At 36.3% G+C, this 26,874-nt stretch overlaps 1 protein-coding gene across 1 annotated transcript in view; it reads left to right on the top strand.

Moving 5' to 3' along the window:
• Positions 1-26,874, top strand: part of CDC73 (cell division cycle 73) — a 104,128-nt gene that overhangs the window by 69,644 nt on the left and 7,610 nt on the right. Inside the window, exons 11-16 of the mRNA XM_048946883.1 lie at positions 9,778-9,835; positions 12,699-12,734; positions 13,065-13,152; positions 21,358-21,519; positions 23,471-23,571; positions 25,827-25,968. Of these exons, the coding sequence (XP_048802840.1) occupies positions 9,778-9,835; positions 12,699-12,734; positions 13,065-13,152; positions 21,358-21,519; positions 23,471-23,571; positions 25,827-25,968 (587 nt within the window). The remainder of the gene's footprint in view (positions 1-9,777; positions 9,836-12,698; positions 12,735-13,064; positions 13,153-21,357; positions 21,520-23,470; positions 23,572-25,826; positions 25,969-26,874) is intronic.

Here is a 26,874-nt window from a genome sequence, read left to right as displayed (position 1 = left end):
GGAGTTTCAGTGCTTTCCTAGCTGTTCTTGATTGTGTGTTTAGTCGTGTAATTTAGTGTTACATAGTAGTGATTGTTGCAAAGCATATTAAGTTTTTAATGTCAACACCTAGGGAAAGCTACAGGCCTGTTAGAATTACCCACTAAATAGAGAGTGTGGGGCGGAAATTTTCATTTGATGCCTCTTTGTAATTTTGAACAAAATCAAATTGTAATTAAAGTCCTCCAATGAGATTTATCCAAGGGTGAGTACATACTGAAATGGACCTCTCTGTCAAAGCTGGACGGTGAAAAATTGCAGAATGGGATCATAAGAACCAATACATGTACATAAGTACAAATACGAAAGCACCAAAGTAGCGACATTGCACTTTTGTTCTGGATGTTTAACTTCAACAGTGTGTGTGCAACATGATAATACAGTCCAAGGAAAAGACTTAGGTAGTGTAGAAGATTGTCAAAAATCCTGTGACTGATGAGAATGACATGCTTTTCTTGTGCATTTTAGAAATATTCAGACTTAACGTTACTGAAGATGGTTAGTGATTCCTACTAGTGGCAGGAGCAGCCATGAGAGAATGCTGGGAAGCACAGGCTGGTTGTTTTTGTTTTGTTTTGTTTATTTTGCCATGTTTCCCTATATTAAATATGTAAAGCATAAAGAACTGGAGGCTTTCAGACTCTTTAAAGTTCAGTATTTTAAATGGGATAATATTGGTATGCTGCCTATTAACTTTGTAGATTTGGTTGGTGAAATTTATGTATTTGGATCCCTAAGAATGGAACTATACCTATTATATATATATATATATATATATATATATATATATATATGTACATATAGTTCATATATATATATATGTACATATATGTACATTTATATATGCATGTAGGTATATCCAACTTAGATAAATAAAGTATGTCCATAGTCTGAATTAGAATGTGGGAGCATGTTGTCAAGGATTTCTTTTGTTAAAATCTGGAAGCAAACATATTGAGGACAATAAGACCTATTACTGGATTGAAATTAAACCTGAAGTCTTTCATTTTACTTCATACAAATACACAAAATCAATGTTTAAGAATAAAGTAACATTGCAATTAAATGTCAGCTCCAGTTGTGATAGTTTTTTAAACAGTGTTTTTTCACATGGCACCTATAGCGAGCTTGGAAGTTAAAAATGTAAGGTATTTGTATGCATTGAGAAGGGTTGGTTTTGCCAGATTGTCTCTTTTTAGTGAAATAAAAGATTAGTCACGAGATGACCAACAGCTTAGTGTTCGGGGACAGATTGCCATGTGTTAGCTTTCCCAGTTTGTGTGTGATAAGAGCTGAGACTAGGTCAGTTCCTTGAAACAGATTTAAACTTGTTGGCAGGAGTGTGAGCGAAGGAGCTGGGGAACAGAATGTGCACTGACACATGTGGGCTGCGCTCCTGCAGCCTCAGCTAGAGGTGCCCTGCCTGAAAAAGCCTTTGTTTCAAGGCTGTGTTTCTCTCTCCCAGTGTTTTAACTTGGAATAGAGCCGTGTTTATGTATACTCCTTGGCAAAGAGATTTCACAGGGGCTTTTCTGATTGTACGAACTGTAAACATAAGGCTTAAATGAGGCTTGTGACAAAGGGGGAAACAAACAAATTTGCATTCCTGCTGTGGGGAAGTGGTAGCTTTTGCCGCCATTACGATCAGGAGTGCTGGATTCTAGTGTCAAAAGGCAGACCGAGCCCATCCATTGTTCTTCCTGCACACCAAAAACCATTGTGTCTTGTTTTGACTTGTTCCATCTTCATGGTACACACTGCATTTCTTCCTTACTGTCTATTTTCTAAGTTCTTGAACTAAAGTGATAGGATGTGTAGAGGAAGAATGGGATGGAATCTGCTTTAGGGGCTTTTCTTTTTTTTTTTTTTGGTATGAGAATGTGGTGTTTCTTTCATTCTTCAATATTTTTTTTTTAATATGGCACCATGAACCTGGCAAGTTCTGTAGCTGGGACAGGACAAATACAGGCAATATTCTAGGAGACTCCAAAAATATGTCTGGCCTTCCCAGCTTGAGGGAGTTGCAGCATGTGTGTATCTGTAGTGCATGAAGTTGCAGATAGCATCAGACATTCATCCTGGACCAAACTCAGAAATTTTCACAGTAAATTACTGTGCTGTTTCTAACTTGATAGACTATGTTGTACAGGTATTGCTTGGCTCTCAGTACTTATTGACACTTCTAGTGCTGGTTCCCAAGCTAGTGTTTCAGCAAACTGTCTGTTGATATGAGGGCTCTGACAGACGCTGTGCTGCAGACCTCTGCGGTGTGGCACAGAACTTGTACAAATACACTTTTTTCCTTCTTACATCACTTTATACTACTTTACGTACAATTGATTTCACTTGTCTCTAGCCAGTGCAGCAAGTACATGCCAACAGGACTCTGAAGTGTATTTGTATATGGGTGACTCAGCAAAGAAGTGCTCAAAAAGAGAGTTGAAGAGAAAATCTGAGCACAAATTTTATTGCCAGCATTAATCAACAGATGGCATGAATCTGTACATTAATGTTGCTTGCAGCCTGTTCCCAGACCTCAAGATCATCACTTTTTCTTCCCTGGCCTATGTCTTCAAAGTAGCCCTTTCCATGTATAAGTGCTTCCAGTCTGTTATATTCTTATCACTGCCATCGTTCAGGACCTCTTGTCTCTTCTTGTCTTATCGCAATTCATGGCAGCCGCAGCTAGAGCTTTTGATCCTGAAAAAGCTCATGCTGTTTCCTGAACTCAGCAGTTACTTTACCTGGTGACAAAAATAATTCAGAGTTCATTGCTCCAAAATTCCTCTTTGCGCATCAGTTCCTCCAGAAATACAGATTCTCAGACTTCCTCCTGATATTTCAAGTCTTCCAAGCTGATACTTCGAAATTTCCCTTCATCTCTCTGGCCGTGACCACCAAGACAGTTGCACTTTCTTTAATGTGGTGTGGTCTATAAGCACGGCACACGTTAAAGTTGCTTTGAGCTGCGATTGCTAAAACTGGTGATGTATGGAAGAATAAAATTAAAACTTCCTTTTTTCAGTGAATGCAAAGAATAAAACATGGCTGGGAAAAAATGATGCTGCATAATTGGTTTAACCAGTAATCACTGGGGCTGGGGGGGAAGAAGGTTTTATTTAGTTTCTTATATGTTAGAATTCTATCACAGCATCCCTCAGTTTAAGAACAGAATTCAGAATAACTGAGGTGAGGCTGTAAAGAGCGTCATCAGTTTCTATTGCGTTGAGGCTTTGAATAGCATCCCCTACATCTAATCGCTTGGATTTTGATTCAGTTTGGGCATTTTGGAAAAGTTTTCACAGAAAGCACTAAGGATCTATCTGTATTCACTTAGGTACCTGCAGAGCTTTAAAAAAAAATTCTTCTCACACAGAGCATTTCATGAGTCTTTCCAAAAGCTACAAAGGAACATTTTTGAAGTCTTTTTAAGCCTTTTCCTCTGCTAGGTTATAACTCACAGAATGCAGGTGTGAGTGGGATCTTCTCATTGCTCCATACTAAGCAACTTTCATGTCCATATGACAGTTGCTCTTGATACCATTTCAAGCATGATCTGGATAGCAAAAGTGACATTGTTTTCTGTGTGTGTTTGGTGTTTGCCTGTTAGCAGTGGTTTTATGAAAGTAATTGTTTGAGCCCCTTATTTTGTGAAACTGTGGATATAGAAATGCTTCGTGAGTGTCAGGCTAATACTTTCAGCTACGAGTGATGTTGGAACAAGAGATTGATGAATGTGTGAGGTTGGAAATTGGAGACTAAACCACAAGCAAATTGTAATAAATTTGTATCTATGCACTTACAATTTCTGAGCTGATGTGATGATGTGATGTCAATATAAAGAAAGTAATTACTGTATTACTTTGGTACCTGACTATCTTAAAAGATGAAAAAATCCTTTTGTTCTCATGCTGTTGGTACTTGTTACAACTTCTATGGATTGCTGTGTAATATGCATTAGGCCAGCTCAGATAATTAATCCAAACAGGGAGCATTCTAAGCAAAAATAAGATTTTGGTGATATCTGCTTTTCACGCAGTTGAGGGGAATGAGTCATTTAAACGTAAACAGGTGCATAACAGACAACTCTGATTCAAAGGAGAAACGTAACCCACCATAAAGTTCTCTTTACAGAGTCTCTCTTAGTTACGAGTTTTTGATGAAAACTGTTTGTCTGCAGAAAAGTGGAAATGCAAGCATGTCTAATTTCACTTCTGTTCAAAATCGGTAATCCAACAACAGTAGAGTTGAAATTACTTGACTGAAGTAACTTCATGTGGAAATAGCTAATTTCGTGCAAGGATAAAGATGGGTGGACTTCTGTCATGCTTCAGTGAAAAATTAAGACTTTTTGAAATCTTAGCTTTGAGGCTAACACTTAAGTAGATGCCTTAAGGCAACTAATAATTAGTACTAGAAAACGTCTTTTCAAAGATATCTCCAATGTTTTTAATTAGGTTATTTATATGGCATTGTTGTAGTTAATTGGTCGCTATTCTCTACCATATTCATTGAGGTTCAGTTGTGATTTGAGTTGCTTCGGTTCATTTTCCATGCATAGCGAGAGTATTGTCTGTCCGGAATATCTGTAAACTGGAGTCCTATTCAATCACTTATTTTTGTGTGTTCAAAGCATACTTGGTTTAACCTGGTTGCAACATGCAAGAAATTGCAATAAGCACCTGTTGTTTCTTTCCCTGACGCTGATCTCAAGGCCTGGCCTGCTACTGAAAAAACTCATTAATCCCGACCGTTACAGTGTCAATCTTTTGGTTTTCGAGTCACCTTGTAATTTTAATTTAATAATGCACTAAGGAAAAACCACCTTTGTAAACAAAAGTTGAACTTAAATGCTGTGGAACATCCAGTACTAATGTCTCCAAATTTCAATCAGTTCTTGATGGTATCACCCTGGTTTTATTCTTGCCACCCCCCTCCCCCTCCTCTCCTTTTTCCCTGTCCTCCATCATTATAATGCCGTACTCATTCAACAGAGACTGTCTGCATCTGATTTTCTTGGAGTTGGGAAATTTCTGTACTTCAACAGTACTTTCAAAACATAGCCTCACCTATAATGAAATTTGCTTTATCTTTGTAAGAAGCTGAACATTAAGTTTTCTTTCTTTCTTGTAACCAGACTTGAGGGTTGGCAGTCTTCCATGGGTATTTTTCTTGATGCTGTGCTTGAGAAGCCATGATGCTCAGTGTAAGCTGTTTACTTACTAACTTTTAGTAACCCCTTTTGTCTAATGTCATCTGAGTTTATTAGTTTATTAATTGTTTATTTGTTGGCAAAGCAGTGAAGCAGTGTTATTGCTCTCCATGCACAATCTGTATCCTAATTTTTTGGTAGATAATGGTATTTTTTTCCCCTTTTAAAATTAATTCCAGAACAATAGCTTCTGCTTCAATTTCCCTCCTATTTCCTTGATTAAAAGGAAGTAGAAACACAATATAGGTAGTTGAAATGACCTTTTTATTAATGTTGCAAGCAATGCAAGTTAAAATGGCTGTGATGTTAGCAGTATTTGTACAATAGTTAAGATCCTGTTAACAAATGGTCTACTATTTTACAGCATAATTTAAATTTAGAGATGCAGCTAAAAACTTGCAATTTATTATTAAAATATCTGTCCTGGGAGGTTGTGTATGCAGATTTGTCTGCATGGAAATGTGCAAATAACCTTTACCAGTTTCATGTGTAAATAAAATGATGATGAGAAGCGCTGTCTAAACTTAAAACATTACTAAGAAGCTCTTCATGTGAATAGAAAAATCAGAATTGTTAGGAAGTCTGTGGAGGCCTCTCAATCTGATCGTTTTGCTTGGTTCTTTGGAAGATTTTCTTTTCAAGGCTTTTAAGGACTTTACATTTTTAGGACAAAACCTTACGTTTTCAGAATCCAAGCTATTTATATGAAGATAAATGCTTCTATCAGGCTGGAAGTAGAACATCCAGACCAGATGTTAGATGCGTGTATTTGAAGTCATTGAATTGTTTTGACTGTTTGTCGTACATTAATGATTTACTCAAGAGTTAATTTGTAGAAAAGTAGCATTCTTTTTAACCTTTGCAGTTTGTTTAGACCTGTGTGTTTAGGACAGAACATGCTAAGAGCTTAATTACCAGAGCATACAATAGAAGAATCCAGTGATCCTTCAGGGTGTGAGGGAATCTGGATTTTTAACATGTACTCATCTGCTTGTATTGATACCCATGCACTTGTTTGCTATAAAACCCCATATCTTTAGGAATTGAGATAGGACAATGCTTAGTAGCAGACCGTGAAAAAGCTTATTAAACAGGTGTTTTATAGGTGTCTATCATGGCAGGAACCATTAATAGCAAAGTAGAGTGAATTTCTATGGCAAGTGTATGCGGCGTGTTATCTGTAATTGATGTAATGAAATCCAAGACAGCTTTCAATATCTGTTCTCCTGATTTCATTCTATGTCAAGTATTTGTTCCTGATCATGTAAATGTTCATATAAATCAGAAGAAATATATGTTACTATCTATGGTAGATTAGCAAAACTAAACCAAGTAAGGTACTTATGATTAAAACACCATGCTATGTGGTCATTTTACAGATCTGTGTTTTTCAAATTACATGGTTTTGTTACTAAATTAATTTCAACTTATGAATATTCACAATGTACTCCTTAATGGTTTCGAGTGGCTTCTGCATAAGAATGAGGTACGTGTTCTTTGAGCAAAACTGTGAAGTGTTCAGAAACTTTGAATTGAAAGCTCTTTAAATAGCTAAACAGTGACTTCTGCTGCTCAGGGTACAGCTGCACAAACAAAAGCTGCCCTAATTGGAGTTGGAATTTGCAGTGTGAAGTTACTTAAGAGTAACTTCTACATAAAACTTCACATTAGAAATGTGAAATCTTTCTGTGCACTCACTGAGAAATAAGCTGCTGTATATACATGGAGTTAGAGTATGCAAATGAGAAGCTGCCTCAGAATAGCTAACGGGCCATAAATTAACAGCTGCACATACCATGTGTGGTTAAAGAACCCACTACAATACTTGCTCTGTCAACTCAATTTTTTTCTGCTCTGAGAGAAACCATAGTGTGTAGGTCTCTGAGGTTATATTTGCCTTGTAAACAGAATGTGTATCGTAAATCTGTGCTTTGTCATGGGGAAAAGCCTATACCTCTATATAAATGCTTTTGAAAAGCATTCATATTCGTGTATAAACTCAATATCCTTCATTTTCAGGACAGTGTAAAATGGAAGCTGATGACTTCCTTCCTTATAGAAAATACTTGATCTTTCTCCTGTCAACTTCTGTTACGTACTTCTGTCTTTTCTCATCTTAATAAATGATTTTCAAGAAGAAAAGCATACAAAGTCTAGGATTAAGTACTAGCCTCTACGCTGCATTGTCTGCAGATTTCCATGTTAGAAGGTGGTGATTAGCACACTCACGGTAATAAGGTGCAGAGATGTTGTATATCAGTTGCAAAGGAAGGATCTTACAGCTCCAGTAGGAGAGAACTGCTCAGTGCCTGTGCTAAGAAGCCATCAGGAGCTGTGAGCTGAGGTTTGTCCATGAAATTATCAGTCTTGAGGCAGTGATTTAAAAAACTAAAAGTCACGACCTCTTTCATTTATTGATTCTGCAGAAATTGTTCATACAAACAAAGGTCACAGATGTAGAATTGGTTTAATGTCTACTCATCTAAATGGCTATGTGTCCCACCATTAATCAGACACTTCCACATTACATTTGTGGTTTTATTTATCTCAGCTGTGTTCTTAAAACCCCACTTATCCATCTGTACTGTCGTTTCTATTGTTGGCTTTGGAGAAGATAATTCAGGAAAAAAAACGTGGGGAGGAAAATAAAATTAAAAAAAAAAAAAGATTTGAACTTATTTCATTGGACAGGACTACATGTGTTCTGGTGATTTGTGAAAATGTTGGAGAGAGAAAATTTGCGGCACAACTCATATGGAAAATAAAACAAGGCTTAGTGATAATTATTCTGCAAGGCTGAGGGAGAACACTACTATCTTTGAAGCAACTCATGGCTCCTACCCCTCTCTGAAGTAGAACCTGCAGGTCTGTTTATTGCAAACACTCAATCAGTGGCAATCAGTGGAAGAGAAGTTGCAGAAGTGATTCTGTGGGGGAGGAAAGATGAATGGACATGTGGAGCTGCAGCCAGCAATAGTTAAGCGTGCAAACAAACTAAGTTGGATTTAGAAATATGAAACATAACATTATGGGAAGTGATGTTTTGGTAGCTTTCAGGTTTTCTTTCCATTTTGTGTTGCTCTGACTTCAAAGAAATGTCATAGGAGAATTCTTGGTATGTCTTCAAAATGTGTAATCAGCGCACTGTGGGAACAGCCTTTTCACGTAGAAAGTGCTATTTTTCTCTACAAACAGATGCAAAATTTCCATTTTCTTGGCTGAAAGTAAGGTGATATAGATTTAAATAGCAGTCGTTTCTCAGTTGCAAGGCCTCTCTCATAGGTAGCTTTTGCTGATGTTCTTCCTTTTAGGGTGTGGTGTTTTGATTTTTATCATTATCTGAGTAATTGCTGTGAAAGGACAGTGGCAAAAATACCTTTTCTTGGATATTATAAAAGTAAGTCTTAAAATAACAGTTACTGACTCAGGTGTCCTACATAGGTGTTGGTATTTTAATAATCAGAAAAGAGGACAGCAAAAATTAGGATTCGTCTTTTTTTTTCTTTTTAGCCACGGAGGGTGAAGTCCTTATGCTGAAGATAATTAGGAGGTTGCTGAGTATGAAAGACTGAGTTCTAACCCTTGTTGTGGAAACTGCAAAGCAATTTTTGTGTTAGTTAAATCATGGAACTTGAAGCTCATTGTGTGCTCTCCTGCTTATTAGGTTTTGAAATTCTGAATTACAGAATATGCTGTTAAGTATACATGGATATACGTATGCCTCACTGGAGTCATTTGAAACAGTTTTTTCTATAATTCAGATAACATGAAACCAGGGATGTATTTTAAAGGTTTTCTGTCAGCCTCACATATTGCAGTGGCTGGAATAAACTACATGCCTTTATATATTTGGGTTTTTTTGTTTGTTTTACATGATTAGCAATGTATGTATTATTCAGGTGGGATTTGAAAGAAGTAACCAAGAGCAGAATTTGTTCTTGCAGGGATTTTATGTTGCTTTGCAACCAGATATGTGACTTCACTTTTCCTTACATGGTGCGTTAACTGCAGAGTTAACAAGAATAAATAGCAGTACAGGTCTTTTGTTTGTTACATTAAGGTAATTGGATAAGGCATGAGCAGAACCAATTATCGTGAGAGTGCTATTTGTGGTCACTAAAACTCTAGACAGCAGGAATGCATTGCCAGATATGCATTGCGTATCTTGTTTTAAAATTTCTGTAGCCAATTGCTTATAGTTACAAAGCCTTGATTAGAAGCGATTTTGTCTGAAATGTAACAGTACTATAAATTGGAAATAATTCTATGAATGTAGGAAAAAATTGTATTGACGTCTGATGGTTAAAAGGCAAACCTTTAAAAGTTTACCAGGTCGTCTCTTCTCCTCCATGTCTAAAACAGGATCTATGAACAATTTTGAGTACGTTCAGTATTTTTTCTCTCTTATAATGGAAATACATTGCGCTCTTTCTCGTTATATCCTCTGTAACTCTGTGTTCATGGAAAAGTACTGTACCTGACAAGAAGGCCAGCAGTTAATGTTACCTCTTCTGTCTTCTTTAAAGGAAGGTGCTTCTGCTCGAAAAACACAAACACCAGCAGCACAGCCTGTACCACGACCAGGTAGGGTGGCATCTTTTCATTTATGCTGTTATTCCAAGTACGTACGAGCTCCAGAGGAGTTGTACCTAAAATTTTAGTTAGCTCAAGAGTGAAGTGAGGGTTGGTTCTGTGGTCTTTAATTGCATGTGCATTGGAAAGAACACACCATTTCCTGGTTAAGATTATCCTCATAGCTTGAGAATTGTAATGGTCTGATGCTTGGGCTTATTCAGCTCACTGTTTGCCCAGTCATCCTCTTGAAAGGTTGTGGTAGTGAAATTGGAAAGTTGAGTGACAAACTTCTTGCTTTTAAGTCTAATAATTCACAAATTAATACTGAAATATATAGCAAGAGTTGGTTAATATCTCAGTGACAAACAACCTAAGCAGAAAAATAAATCTCAGAAAGAGATGTGTATTTCTTTAAGCAGTATATCAGAAATATTTATTTGTGAGTGTATTAACATTTGATGTATTATCGTTACTTCTTCATGTGTCTTTACATATGTTTATAGTAGAGCTATGTCAGCTGGATTTTTAATTCGTGGTCTAGTAGACTTCAGTTTTGTACATGAAACTCAATCTCAAATTGAAAGTTAGAACAGTGTAGATATTATGGCATGTTCTAATGAGAAACCCGTAGAGATTTGAGATGAGTTTAAGAGCACAAACAGACTTTGTGTTTTGGTGGAAGAAACTTTAAAGTGAAGACTACTATTTAAGAGCAAGTTGCTTGTTGTTGTTATGAATGTGTTTGAGAGGGATAATTTGATATTAATTTCTTTGGTGGCTTTCTTGATGTTAATTTTATTTTAAATCAAAGATGCCTTTTGAAATGAATGCTGGTTTGTTTGTTTTTTTTCCTAGAAATTGTGCTAGAGCTTTGTGTTGTTTAGACCAAGTGCTTTGACTGTATGCCTTGGTAATTCCCTGAGATGTATTAGTAGGATTTAATGCTATAATTTAATAATGTGATAAGACAAATTCCCTAAAATCATGCTAACACTGAATGTTTTCAGCATTCCTAAATGCTGTTGTGCACAGATGATATGATTGTTTCATTATTTGGGTGCTAGAAAGGTCATACTACCTGTCATACTTATCTCACTGGCCCTGTTGAGCATAATAATGTAAATGGAGTTGACAGACAGCAGTATGAAAAGGGTAGAAAAGGCAAGGGCAGAAGTGTGACTGGATTGTCACGGGTACCTACTGCTATAGTTGTAGTTTCATGTGCATTAGCTGGTAGGAATGCATTTTTATCATTACAATGATATTGCCTTTCTCTAAGGCCAGTCTAATCTTAGCTTGCCTCCATACTGCAACTTGAAAATAGAATAAAAAAGAGAGGTACAGTCTGAAGAAAATATGTAATGCAATGTTTCAGAAAAGAATTCCTCCTTCTGCTAGTTCTAAGGTAGTTTGGAGATATCCTCCTCAGGAAAGAGAGCAGTAACAGTGATGGAAATACTTAAAACATGCAGTATTTATGAAGTTGCTTCATTTTTATATAGGAAAAAATAGATGAATTGTCCAAAACAGGTATGTTACTGTCTTGAACAACTATATATCAGATTATTTCAGTTCAAGATTTTTGGGAGACATATCTACAGTATCTAATTTTCAATTAAAAGCATCTTGGTACAGGTATCAGATTTTTGTATAGATGCAGTTTTCTGTTTCCTAGGCAGTTGATGCTATCCGTGTATTTTTTTTGAAACTTTTTTTTTTTTTTTTTACAATGAGGAGATAATTACATAAAAAATAGCAATAAAATAAAGTACGTAAAGTTGAAGCATTTCAAGACAATATCACCAATTATATCTCTGCATTTTATAGTGTCAGGAAAAGATAATTGAGGGATATGGTCTCAATATTTCAACAATGGCAACTGCTCATGTGAATATTTATGCTGTCCTAGCCAGTTTCTGGAACAGTTGGTCATAAATAAACATGAGCAAGATGATGCTATGAAATTGGAAGTCAATTAATGAAAGATGTTATGCATAGTAGCAGTTGAGACTTGATGTACACGGTCTGCATCAATTCTTCTACTACTCACCATTTTCTAATTTTGTGAATTAGGATAAACATATAATGATGACTATCAAGCACAAGAGTTCTATTCTTTTTTTAAGGTTAGGAATCCTGAAAACTGTTTGACATTTAACTATAAAGTGTTTATTTGGAGAAAGCAGGTTATTGAGTAATAGCATCCAAGTGAAGAAGCATACATGCCTTGCTGACTTCAGCCTGAAGTATCTCTGATATTGAGGACGCTGCAAAACTTGGAATGGCTAAAATGGAAACAATTTATTGGGGGAGGGGGGAAGCTCAACTGAGGGGTTAATTGCAATCCAAAACTAACTTGAATAAGACTGAATTTTCAAGTTCATTAGAAGTTCTATGTATGTTAGGGGTAGCTAAATCCTGTGGGTCTCATCTACCATTACTACTAATGAAAAGATGAGGATCTGTAAAGATGATCTTGTGAAACATTATTCCTGTTGGTTCAGTGCTGTTGAGCTTGGGATCCACAAGCAACTTGCTTGCAGATTGCTGGCAATGTTTGAACACTATTGTGCCCTTTCCTTTTGAGGTGGATGGAGGGGGATGCGTAGTTGGCTTAAAAGTAGAGAAGATTGACACAATTATACTTGCATCTGTATGAAGTCAAAAGCTGCTTATCTTCTCAATGCTGGAACCCAGTTTAAAAAGCCCTTCTTCAACTTTGTGTTTTGCATCTCTGGAAACAATCTAATGACTGTAGTGTGACTCCTGTGGTTGAAAACACTGAAATGTGGGATAAATATTGAAATGTTTTGAGTTGCAGCATTTGTATTATGTATTAGTCATTCTGTCTTACATTCTGCTTTTTTTTCAGTTTCTCAAGCAAGACCACCTCCAAACCAGAAAAAAGGTGAGTCATTTTTGGTTACATGGTCCTTTTTGTTTTTGTGTGAATTGTGCCCACTCTTTCTTTTACTGGAACCACAGGCATACAGAACTGTGTTTTGCTAAATATGGTGTTAGTGTTATTTACAGACTCCTGCAGACTCTTGATACAGGCGTACATTTTATTTGGTCAATGAAGACCTTCAATTTAGATAAAACTTACTACAGTTTTCCCTGATTATTTGTCCATGATTGCGGTCCACTAAGCGAGAGTTTTGGTTTTATATATAGTTTCTCTAATTAAAAAAAAAAAAAAAAAAGTAAACCAAGAAATGCAACTTAATTATCTCTACAGGATCTCGAACTCCCATAATCATTATTCCAGCAGCCACAACCTCTTTAATAACGATGCTTAACGCAAAGGACCTCCTGCAAGATCTGAAGTAAGTAGCTGACTAGAACATGCAGTATAAAAGTTGTTTTTAGATATAAAGGTATATTAGTACCAAATCAATAAGTAATCAGGGGGGAGTATCTACTGTCTGATATGACAAGCTAGGTTTACGGGCTGGATTATTAAAAAAAAAAAAGTGTATTCCTCTTCAGTAGTGATAAAAAATGCCAGAACTTAATTTCAGAATGTTTACACAGTTGTGACCAGTGAGCCAAATCAAGATTGAGAAGATCCTGCAATTCTAATGACTATTGTGGTTTTCTTTTATGTAATGCACATGCATGTGTGTGTGACTGAAGAACAAACCCTTACCATGGAAGAAGGCTCAGAGGACATAGGCAAGGACATTGTGTTCATGCAGCGCAAAAGAGAATGCAGGAACTGGCCACAGCTATCTTAAAAGGAAAGGAGTGCAGATAGTGGCTTTTGGTTTAGATCAATGACTATATTAGCTGAGCAGATGAACCAGCTGTGTTAATGGCCTTCCCTGAGACGATCAATAGATCTAACTTCGTGAGCGAGCCAGACCACCAGAGGAGGGTATGTATGTTGCCTAACCTAACATAGCATAGTTAAACAACCCAGAAAATCAACTTAAAACAAGCCTGAGCTTTCTTCAGCAGATAGATTCTGTCGCAGTGACTAGGAACACCCAGCGTTCCAGTAACCAGTGACGGTTATCATACAGTGACTCATAACAGGAGTCTGTCTACGTGGTCATCTAACTCCATCTTGCAGTTGCTATGTTGTACTTATAGAGCTACTAACTGAAATCAAAATATCACTCTGTTCAATTAAAATTCCATAAAATGTCAAATGTTCAAATTTGTAAATTCAATATTAAATAAAACTCTTCTGTTTTGGGATATCTGGAAGACCCTGGTCAGAAAGCATTGGATTCTCACACTGATTGACACCTTAAGACAAGAAATTCCTGAGCGTGAATGATATTTACTAAAAGTTCAGTAATAATGAGACTTTTATCTAGCACAATAATTGTAAATAGAAGCTCATAGAGCTAACTTGTGAGGAAGGAAGGGTAGTGTCAAGACCAGGTGTGAATGAGAGTGTTGCCATTCCTATAGTCTAAGTTATTGTGTAGTGTAGTAGGTTAGAAAGAGATAGCAGCTAAGATTTAAAAAGAGAGGTAGAAAAGTGGGATTTTTTTCATGAGTAGAACATTGCACTGATCTCAGTGGTATTGAGAATGAATTTGAAAAATGGGAAGATTCTTAGGAAAAAAAAAAAAAACCAACAAAACAACTGAAGAAAGGATTAGAAAGCTTGTGCTGGTTGTGAAGAAGTTGCTTGACAGCAGTAGTGAAATTAAGAGGTAAGAATTAGACATTAAAAGGAGATAAAGTTACAAACGGCATGATATACACAATGTATGCAGGTACAAAATCAGAATAGGTCTCTTAAAATTGCAACCTCAAATCATAGCGAGTATTTATATGCTGGGATCACTTACTGTCAAGGACAGTGAATGGTTGGACAGTTGGACAAATGTGCTCCGTCTTTCTTTGCCAGTATCACTGTAATGTCTTTGAAATTACGTTTTCATTGGTGCCAAAAAGATGGAGACTTTGTTATTTTTCTTTACATATTTTTTTTTTTAGCAAAGATTAGTAAATGAGAAATGACTCTGTGCTGAAGTGATAGGCATTCTTTTTTATAGTTCACATACAACAAAAATAATTATAATGCATATTCAGGGATATATTAATGAGTTGCTAAAATCTATTCATTGCACTGTAGTTTGCTAGGATATGACATTGAAGAAACAGCTACTGTGGCTTAAATAAGCCTCCCGAATCCGAAAATTTAATTAGTTGTGGCCGTGTGCAATCAGCATTACAATCCACTTTGTTAGTGGAAAGGTAACAGTTGCTATTACGATTTTTTTATAAACAACAAAACACAATCATGAGACTCTGGTGTTTAGAGTTACCTGTCTGTTAATATTGGTTCATTTCTGAAACAGTCATTTTCACAAAAGTATGCATTTATAGGTTGTTTGCACCAGTAGTCTGTTCAAAAACCAGGGAGCTCTTCTTTCTCCTTCAATTTTATCCTGTAATGAGACTTCATATGCTTACTTTTGAGAAATAGACTGTTCTTACTGCAGTGCTAAGTTTTTACTGGAGTCAACTTGGAACTTTTAAAAACAGCTTTGTGAGATACTAGGTATCTAGTCTTCTGATCTCCAGCTATTTCCAGTTTCTAGATGCCAGTAGACAAACTGGACTCTTAGTGCATCTTCTGAAATATTTAATCTGAGAGGTTTGCTTTTAACATTATAATTTAATGTGCTAGCAGTTACTGGGCTGATATAATTATGTTGACAGAGGATGTTTGATTATGTGGGTATTTAGTTTAAGAAACAAATGCATGAGCACAAGCCCTGACTTGTTCATCTATGCAGTTCATGACTTGCTGGTAGATGAATAGCTGTAATGGAATAAAGGATGTGTTTGTCACATCTAAGTATATCTGTGTTGGGAAACCTTGATTGTTTTCAGCTTTGTGGGGCAGAGTTACAGTTAAGTTCACTAAGACTCTTCCACAGAGGGGGCTGATCATTAGCGTGCGAAGAACTTGATACAAGGAAGAGAAAGCAATGGCAAAAATCAAGTTTAAGGGAACAAAGGATATTACTAACATACTTAACAAGTATGAGGAAGCAAATGAGGAAGCGGGGAGTGTTAACAAATCAGAAGTGCAATAGAAGAACTCAGAAGAGCAAAATATTAGTTTTGCTATGACAGTTCTAGTAATGTGCTAGGAAGTGTGCCATGTGGCCTGCAGTTTTTGTATTCCAATTGATTGAATTAGTTTGTTTAGGGATGGCTGTAGGGTTTGTTCCTACTATTCAGATAGGCATAGTGTGAAACTAGATAAGTATCACTCTACATCAAGGCTAGTGTGTGTGTGTGTATATACATACATGTATGTGATGATTTTCCAAGAGAAATAGTTGTGTAATTTCTGCTTTGAATCACCCCCTGCTATAACTTTCACCACTTTTAGCTGTATTTGACAGAAAAGCAAAGATTTGGAAGACAAATGTTATTTACTGCAAATTGTAGAATAATTAAAAATAAAAAATAAAGTTGCCCACACTGTTAAACATCCAAGTTAATATTCCTCTCTGCTTACTACACCTGCTGAAGAAGGTGCAGATAGATTAGAATAGCTTGTATTTTCAGGGGTAGTTAGCTTGTAATAGGTGTATGAGAGAAGATGAATGATGAAGCATACGAAGAAAGAATTTTGGAGCTAGAAGAGAGCTGGAGTGTCTGGTAGGAAATGTAGGAGATCCCACAGAGTACAGGTGAGTTGTACCTGGGAAAATGAGACCAAGGGCTGTGGGGCAAGGAGGACATGATACACATGTGAAGCACTCTGTTTGTGGGCTGCAGTGCTGTCTATTGTGCAGTTCTGTGAAGTGTGTGATAATAAGGAATGGGTACTTGAGTTTACGTATAGCTAAAGTAGAGCAGGAGTTGGCATCAGGGAGATGTCAACAGTTAAATGATAAATACATACTTTTAGTGTGTCAGTACTGTTACTCATCTTGCGTTTAACCATAGTTAAATTTATTTATCTGATAAGGAAGCAGATTACACAGGAACTAAAATGAGGAGCTAAAAATCCTCGGTATGTCTAGCAAGCTCTGAAAATTTATCGTTTGACCCTTTGTCACAGAAACAAGAAATTGCTTTAATTTTCAGTATCAGTAGTTTTGCACAGCTAAGAATGATGTGGCAAATGAAGCCTTTGAAATTCTTGTTAAAGTGCAGTTTCTTTAACTGATCTGTATGGCTTGACAACTCACTGAGATTTATCCAACTTTAATATTGAGCAAACTGTCTAAAGGATTATGCAGTACAAAAAATGACTTATTCTCTTGCAGAGGTAGGTCTGTGAGGCTTTTGGCTCTGTAATTGAATAAAAAAGTTTTGAGTGGTAAAAATAAGTCTCAAATTGTAGATAAATCAAATGTATGTTATGATGAACTCAGTTATTGTCCAGCATTGGAGTTGCCTTATTGTCTGTTCATGCATTTTTCAGTGTGCCTAAATTGTGAGGCAGAAAGTGTTGACCTGACCTGAGTGAAAGTGTTCTTGAAGTTAATGCTAGCAATTGATGTGATTTCAGAGCCTACACACAGGCAGCAACGGCAGAGATGTATTGTCCATCATTTGATACTGTTCAATCACTTGTCTATTACCTGAGAAAAGTGACTTGCTATGTGAAGGAATGCACCAATTTTTATGTGAATAATCACTTTGGCAATTAATAACGAGAATTGAACATTATTAGTTTCCTAGAAGAGATTTGAACTTGAGTTCTAAATAGGGATGGGATGTTATATTTTTCTTGACTAGAGAATAGGAAAATGTAGAAGCAATGAAAATGTATGTTACTATGCAGTCAGGTTTCCAGTATGTTTCTATCATACTGCATGATGGAAAACAGGGCAAGTAAAAATAGGTCATTAAACCACCAACTAGAATACTGTGGCAAACAATTCCCGAGGGAATATGACATTTTTGCTGTTTTCTTTAATGCTGAGATGGAGGTTTCTTTTATTTCATATAGCTATTTCTATTGATTCTCAGTTATGGAGCACGTGGCTTTTGTTACACGTGCTTAATCTGTGACAGCTTTGCTCCAAAGTCCTTGAGAGACAAGCATGTATTTCATAACCTTTTTGTAAATCATGCTTTATTCCTTTATGTATACATATATGTAATTGTTTCCTTCAGTGCTCTCATTACAATAGCCACCTTTTTTACTCTTTGATTTTATTGGAACAATATATATTTCACAGTTCTTATTTTTTTTTATCATCAAAACATATAAGATAAAACAGATAAGGTGTGTGTTCTGTCTTGGGGATATGTTCAAAAGCTTACAGATGTGTATAGCAATTAAAATGAAGGGGATTGTAGGCCAGAAGACACAGGATTAAGACACCATTTGTTGAGCCTCAGTTATGTAATACAGTTTTTAACTGACTTTGAGCTGGAGAGCAATTGTCAATAAAATAGCATTGAGATGAATTCTTAAACATTAAAAGCAAGGCGTAAAATAGAAAATAAGTGTCAGCCAATTTTGGAATGTCTCAGATATAATTTACAGTGGTGAAATTGCTAAACTTGAAGAATTAGAGTATTTGCTTCTTCACATCCGTGTTTGTCTCGTCAGAGATGATTAGAGATGATCTCATCAGAGATTATTAGGTTTACTGTTCTCATTTTTACCTTTTCTAGTATATTTAAAAGCACAGCGTATCCTAAACGCCATGTGATTGGTGATTGCCCACCCTCAAATCTGTCAGGGTGGGTGCGCTTTGCAGAGACCCCTCAAAGGTGTTGACAGCTACTCCCAATTTATTATTATCTGCAAACTTAGTATATGTTCGAGTTCTGTGGTCAGATGACTTACAAAAACACTAAAGATAACTGGTCCTATAATGGAGCCTGGCCTCCAGCCTGATGTAACTCCATTTACTATACTCTTCAGATCTGTCAGCAAAGTGTTCACCCATCACATGTTTTTGTTTTCATGTATGCTGTATTATGAGAAGCAATCATCAATAGTTTTGCTGAAATCCAGATGATGGTACCTACTGCCTTCTCTTGGCCAGCTTGGTAACCTAATCACAGAAGATGATAAAGTTCTTAAACAGGCCTTTCCCTTCGTGAACCCACATTGGCTATCACCACTGACTGCTTTGTCTTTCAGGTGTTTTCCAATAACTCTGAGATTATCTCTGTAATTTTGCCAGGCATCAAAGTGAGAATGTAATTACTAGGGTCGTCTTTCTCGCCCTTCTTGAAAACTGGGGCTACATTTACCAACTTCTGGTTCACTGGGCTCTCTAAATTCCAACGACTGTTGAAAAATAATTGTGAGAGCTCTTACAATGACATCGTTCAGCTCTCAGTACCCTGGGGTGAGTCCCATTGGGCCCCCTAGATTTAAATGCATCCACCCGGAGCAGTTAGTGCTGGCAAAACAAAACTTGCAATGTTGTCAGGACAGCCTTTTATGCACATTCATGATTAAAGCTGCTTTTCACTGTTGAGTTTTTAAATTATCGTGCTTGGTAGAGTTGTCCAAAATAAACCTGTGTTGAATGTTTCAGTGCTGCGCTTCATGCACTGTGAAGGTAGCATTCTGTGTATCTATCAGATGTGGTAGATACAATGTATGTGAATATTAATTGTATTTGAACTCACTGCTGAAATTACTGTCTTAACATTTTTATAATATTCTAGCTGGCCTAAGCATACTTTTCTCAAATCCATCCTTTATAGCTTTTTTTTACTGTGTTTTCTTTTCTATGTTTTGCATGCACCAGACAGATAATTTAGAGTTTATCTTGTAACAGCTGCCGTGCAGTTTTTGTCCTCTCAGTGCTGCATAGCTCCAGTGCTCAGTTCAGTTATTGTTAACTTTTTTTTTAATAATTTTCTAATGTAGTATTATGCATTTGGGGATGCATTCCAAAAATTGATTGGGCCAGTCTGTTTATGAAGTGATGTTAAATCCTGCATAGTACAGGAGTGGTTCAGCTGTTTGTTGTTTTTTTTTTTTTTTTTTCAGGTAAGGAAGTAAAGTTACTGCTACTGTTAGCAGATTTTTACTTGGCAGTTTACACATTCTGGTCTAAACAAAGATATCATGTCTATTCCCCCACAGAATACCTCTTTTTCAATAGGTGTGACTTTAGCATAAGGAAGTATTTTCAAGTGGATTGAATAATGAATATTCCTCTTAGTTGGCTTCTCATTCTTTTTTGCCTTTCCTAGGAACTTGAAATGCAGTCTACCTACTGTTTAAGCATATTCAAGTAGTTTTTAGTACTGAAGTTGGAGTGGATCTAAGAGAATACCTTTAGAAATTGTTCAAACAGCATACCCTTAAATGCAGTAAACTTTTAGAAAGCGCCATCTGTTCTATAATGAAGATAAATGTCACCAATTGCGTACAGCATTATGTGTTTAAAATATAGCACCAATACTCCTGATACCTTCTGCAGTTAAACAAAACACACTGCTTCTTTTGGTCAGAACTTAAGAAACAAAATGTCAGAAGCAAACAATATTATGAGTGCAACTGGTGGTTCTGAATAGAATGTCAGGGGAGAGAAGATGGTTCTGAGCTCATGCTCTCCTTAGTTCCTTTGCTGGCATAGTAGGTGATACTGGGTCACGTCAGCATACTTTGCTGTCACACAGTTTTAGTTCTGTGAAGTGCAAGTCCTTGTTACAAATTCCAGATTTAAATTTGAGATTCATTCAAACAGCCTTACGCTAATCTCACATTTATGATACCAATTTTGGGAACTGCTGTGTGTATTTTGTTTTATTACTGCCATATAGAGGAAGCTCTTTAAATGGAATCGCCCTTTTTGTAAGAAGGAGGTGGAAAATTCAAAGTTATGGAATCTGTTGGAGGGTTGAATCTTAAGGATTTGTGGGTTTTGTTTTGTTTCTTTAGAGATTGAGACATGAGGATCACATTGTCCTTATTTTGCAAACATAATTGATCTGTCAAGGAAGCTATTTAAAATAAAAGGAAAGAAGCCGTAATTGTAGTATCATACATCAGATGAATCATCTAATAATGTAAAATCACTGTCATAAAGTTAATAAGTAATAATATAAAAGGAGAAAGGAAGAAAACCACCAGAAAACAGACCCCTCAGTGTTTTTGATCCAAAGTCACAGTTTTCTGGGGAAAAAATAATTCTGATGTGTATGTTTGAATTCCCTGAGGACAAAAGCTAAAAAATGTGCTCCAACAAGCAATCATTTCTCAATGGACAAGCTTCCCAATGTCTCCTCATGTAACCCTCAATCCCTAAAATAAATTAGTTAATGTCATTTAGCAGGCTGTGGTCTTGCTTTTTATCTGCTAACGTGTTGGGTGAGGTAGGCAAGAAATGTCACCAGTGTAATGGCTGTAGTTTTGAGGGATAGAAGACCTAGTACAACTAGTTTTATTGTAAATGCTTATGAAACTTCATCTTGCTGTACTGATTGGAGTCGTGGAGGTGTAGCATTATGAAAGTGAGATGGCTTCAGTGACTGCAATAGTGGAAGGATCTGATCAAGTCATTAAGTTTCCTGTTACGGTGAAGTACTTTTGTCTACTGACAGTTTCTTTATTCCCCAAGGTTTGTACCATCAGATGAAAAGAAGAAGCAGGGCTGTCAGCGAGAAAATGAAACTCTAATACAGAGAAGGAAGGACCAGATGCAACCTGGGGGAACTACAGTCAGCGTTACCGTACCCTACCGAGTAGTAGACCAACCTCTGAAACTAATGCCACAAGACTGGTAAAATAGATGTCCCCTTTACTAAATTTCTTCATTGGGAGAATGCAGAACTTGAAAGGAACCAATAAAATTCTATTAAGTTGCATAAAAAATGAAAACAGGAATACAAGAATGGGTTTTTCTGTTGGTTCTAATGGATTCTTGTCTCCAGGTTAAAATGGTATAAAAATGAAATTGTAAAATCTTTTATAAGGATAGTATTTTACATTTTAACAGTATGAGCAGCACAATTATGTTTAGTTTGTCTGAAATATTGCAGAAATTCAAGTAGGAATGCTTATATGACTTCTCCAGTTTCTGTTACTGTAGTGTGCAAGTCATTGAAGTATGATGCAAGGCAAAAATCCTCCTTTCTCATCTTCTTTCTGACTGAGAGTCTATTGGGAAACTGCATTTGCAGACATCTTCAGCATCTGATATTCTAGCTATTTTTTTTTTTTTTCAAAGTCAAAAGAAATGAACCATGGGTTTAGTAGTGAATCAAATTGATTGAACTGAATTACATGATGGAAGCCTAGTTCTGAAGGGAGAACCTCAGCTGGGGAAAGGGAATCAGAAATAACTTTTCCTGTTTAAAAAAAAAAAAAAAGCTGCAAAAAGATATTCTTCATAAAGGCCATTCTTTGATACTATGAAAATGTATTTCCCTTTGAATAAGTAAATGCTGAAGCAACATGCATTTGTTACATTTATTATTTATGTTATGTTTATTCTATATTTGTGATGCAATGAATTAGGAAACATTTCTACTACTTCCTTGTAGGCATGACGATATTAGGTGTGCAGGACATCTTTGCTGGTTGTTTTTAACCTCCAAAGTAGATTCTAATGGGGAGGAATGTTTTTTTGTTTTTTCAGAGGTTCTATTCTGAATTCAAGTTCTCAATGCAGAGAACTCTTAATCGGTAGTCGGGGGTTTGGAAATTCTGTCATCAGATAGCATTCAAGATGTTAAATGATCAGACCTTGATCTCTTAGGTCAGAAGCACTTTCAGAACATTAAGTGCTATGTTTTTTGAAAGTGGGTTTTTTTTTTTGGGGGGGGGGGGAGGGGGGGTGTTTTGTTTTGGTTTTTTTAGTTTATCCATGGTAGCATTACTATCTGGAAATGAATGTGTGGAAATGTTGCTGCTGGCTTTTCTGCTTCTCATTACAAAAGCTGCAACATAAACAGTTAAGATTTAGGACTGTCTCCTCCCAATTCCTACTCCCCTCTCCCCTGAAAAAGGACGAAACCCACCACCAAATAGTCAGACACACATGCATGCACAACTCTTGATTGTTCTTCCCAATTTGAAATTCAGTAAACTGAAGTTGAGAATTGGATTAGATACACAGTAATTTGTTGTAGTAGGTAGGAACCATGCTTGGATGATGCAGGCGTTCAAGAAAGCAGACCATATGTGGCTGGACATTTATTCTCAAAGGTTTTTTAGAAAATGTTATTAATATAAAAGCTTCATCATTTTAACAGCAAATTTATTTTCTTAAACAGCAGTTAATGGTTACATAGCATTGCAATATATGACCAACTTTGTAATTGGAGGAAGGAAAGTAGTGCCTGTCTCTTGTAGTAAGTTTATAGAATAAAAGTTAACAGTATGCAAAATAATGGCTTTTAAGTTGCTGCATCTCAGTCAGTTTACCCTGTAATTCATAGAGGTATATCTCTAAACTAGTAGAGAACTTTGAGAAAACCAAAGAATAATGGCCAGAAATAAACAGTATTGAGATAAATGAACCTGCAGAGAACAGAGCTGAAAGGTAATTCATGTAACTTTTCTTTTTCCTTTACTTTGTAATAGAGAAAAAGTAGTTGTACTGAAGATGCAGTTGTTACACGTGCTTGATTGCTGTTGCTTTAAAAAGAAACACAACCAACAAACCATGCTAAGATGTGTTTCCTGATTAAGAAAATGTATTTTTGACCATCCATCTATTATGTTCACAGGGATCGTGTGGTGGCAGTGTTTGTACAGGGTCCTGCTTGGCAGTTCAAAGGCTGGCCGTGGCTCTTGCCTGATGGATCACCTGTTGATATCTTTGCGAAGAGTAAGGCTGTTGTTTGTATTTTACTGTTTGTTGTTCTGTTTCTTGTTTAGTAGTGTGCTTACTACGTGGTAATATGCTGCCAGGGTACTGTTGTGCTGGGGCAGTTGAGAAAACATAGTCATTGCTATCTGTGTGAATACCCAAATGTGCAGCTGACCTTTGCAATTTTTTTGTTGTTCGAAAGCTCATAGAAATAGCTATTGTTTTGAAAAGTGAATTAACTTTCCGAGCCTGTTAGGTGGACAAAAAGACCATGTTTGTAGCACTGGGTAGAATAACAGATTTATGAGCTGTCCTCGTGATTTCATGATGTGTTTGAAGAGAGGATTAATCACCCAGTATTTCAGTAAGTCTTACAAGTATGATTAGGTGTCTTGACAAAAACTTGAATGTCTAATAAGATGTAGGTACTTCTAATATGCAAACTATATGCTTCCACTGTATAGATCTGAAGTCTTTTCTATTAGCAATATTGTGTCTTTGTGTATATACAGTGCACTTATATTGCACAGTTCATTCTTTTATTTCAGTTTGTACTGTAACATGTAAAGAAGCCGTAAGCCTCTGTTCTCCTGCTATTTTTTCGTTGTGAAGTTGCCTTAGTAAATAGGCCTTTTTTTCAGCGTGTGCTGTTTTCTGAACTGCAGACTTAACAAACACCCAAATATACCCAAATTCTGAATAAAAATTCTGAAAAAATACCCAAATTCTGAAGCAGAAAAACCCAAAAAGTCATCTTCCAGTCAGTATGGTGAGGAGACATGTCTGGTCAGGTTTTGTGAGTCCACATTTGGAAGATGAAGTAGAAACTGGAAAGAATGCTGGTTTGGGATAGGATGGAGGAGAGTAGTCCAGAAGGAGAAGGATACGTTTGTGAACAAGAAAACAGAATGAACTGAATGAAGGAATGAACAAGGAGGAAGTGAAAGGTTTTTATAATCAAAATGAAAACCGTACCATGGGAGAGCTTAATAGAAGAGACTAATGGAATAAGAAAACAGAACTTCAGACTGAGGAATTAAGAAAATGGGAATGGTGAACAGCAAAACTGAGTAAAGTGCTGTTAAATATTATAAGCTCTGGGCAGTAGTTTCACACTAATTCCTATGGCTAGTATTATATACATAAATGTGTAGAGGACCATGGTAATTGTCTTGAATTTCTTTTCTGTGCCAAAAAGTAAATCTGAATCCTAGCCTGCATAGTTGAAATGATACTAAATACTAAAATACTAATTTTTTTTTCAAGTTAAAGAATACCTCTTCTTTCTTTCAGTAGTTAGTTCCCAATAATGTACATCTCTTTCCCATATTAGATTATTTTCTTTTGTTACAAACATTGACGTTTCAAAATTTACAAAGCTTTTATGAATACCTTGTGTACTTATTTCCTTATTCACTGCCTCCAAGATTCAGTCCTGCATGGGATTAGGTGCGTAATTGCTTTTGAGGAGTTGCAGACTTAATTCAAAATAGATGGTGCAATAAATTGATTACCAGGAAGGAATTGCACAAGACTGAAGTACTTCATGCTGGATCGTATCAAAATTATGATTTGGCCCACGAAGCAAAAGAATGGCAAGAAAAAGACTCTTCTTGCTAATGGTTGGGTTTACATAATTCGCATGAGACAAGGCTCCCAAAAGGAAATGAACTGATAACATCTGACTGTTATTAGCTGAGCATTATATCAGAGGAAATAGGCAGTTAGTGACTTTCTCAAAGTACTTCATGTGGAATTAGGGGGTTACACTGGCATTGACTTAAACAAGCCTGCCAGTGGTCTCTGAAATAGCTTGCTTTTTTGTTATGGTTTTGTTATGGTGGAATATATATACATATATATATATATATATTTTTTTTTTTTTTTAAAGGGTTTGAGGAATTCAGAAATCTTCAAAAATATTTTCTTGGCTTTCTGAAAAATGCTCATGAATTGGCAATGAGTTTCCTACTGTTCTCCTGAGATTTATGTATCTAAAAAGATAAAATTAGCTCTGAGAGAGATAAATAAAAGATAAAATGGGCTAAAAATAGTCCTTTTGCATAGAACTGTGGTGTGGTGTTAGCGCCAGACAGTGATCACTGACCTCTGTATTCAGTTCAATATTAACTAACTGATTTTCTTGAGAGGTAGACTTGTTAGTTTTATTCTTGGATTTCGTTTTGAAAAAGGGAGATATATTTTTTGGAATAATAATGAAATACTGTGAAGTCCTCTTGTTTGTATGTTAAACCTTTTCTTTTTTCCTATAGTTAAAGCTTTTCATCTCAAATATGATGAGGTACGTCTGGATCCAAATGTACAGAAATGGGATGTAACAGTGTTAGAACTAAGCTACCACAAAAGACACTTGGACAGGCCAGTATTTCTACGCTTCTGGGAAACTTTGGACAGGTACATTTCATGTTGAAAGTCTTTTATGCTTGAGTTTTTGTGATGTTCAGTAGGAATAACAAATTTATGGAATCGAGTGCTATATACAACTTCAGTGTCTTAAGAATGCTTTAAGTGGTAAATATTTGTTTAGACTTCTCAAAATATATACCAGTATATGTTCAGTACAAATTAATAATGCTATTCTCCAAAGTGTAATATCCACAGATGTAAAAGAAGGATGGTTTACTGATCGTGGGCTAGAATAGTGATTTCCCATCTCCATTTAGGCAGAGGCAAAGGAACAGAGAATGTCACCCTAGATGGTGCAGTTTTCCGTTGTTCCCCCAGCTCTTCAAAATGCAGTTGTGAACTGTATCTCTCCTCTTTCCAGTTTCTACCTTACTATAGATGACAGTCTCTAGTATAGGTGATAAACTACTTTCAAGATAGTAACCACAAAGCGTAATCTTAGTCTGGTGCCTCCTGAGTCCACAGCACCAGGTAGAAGATGTAGGTCAGAATGGATATGACGTGTAATGAGTTCAGGTGTAGTGTTTTTACTTTGTATTTTTGAAACATTCCACGTACTTTAGGAATGCCTTGCATGAGAATTGATGACTGGAGGTGTACCAGTAGCTCTGAAAAGCGGTGCTGCTTTTGCCTGCTTCTCTCTGGTTCTGAACCTTCTTTGAATACCAAGTTCATTGTAATATCTTTTTCATGTTGTAGAAGAGAAACTTTTTATCATTAAGCGGTTGAAATATTGAAGGGAGAGAAAAGTCCGTGCATTTAATGAGTGTTTAATCTTTTCATGTTGATTGCACAGCAAACGGCTTGAACGATTGAGTGGACTTCAAAAAGGAAAATCCTGTGGGAGTTGTCTAAATGATTCTGAGCGTCAAACTTTCTGTGCCTTCTTATTTA

The sequence above is a fragment of the Lagopus muta genome, chromosome 5, assembly GCF_023343835.1.
Source record: "Lagopus muta isolate bLagMut1 chromosome 5, bLagMut1 primary, whole genome shotgun sequence".
Classification (NCBI taxonomy): Eukaryota; Metazoa; Chordata; class Aves; order Galliformes; family Phasianidae; genus Lagopus; species Lagopus muta.
The sequence above is the reverse complement of the archived record's forward strand: the minus strand, read 5'-3'. Positions and strand labels throughout refer to the sequence as shown.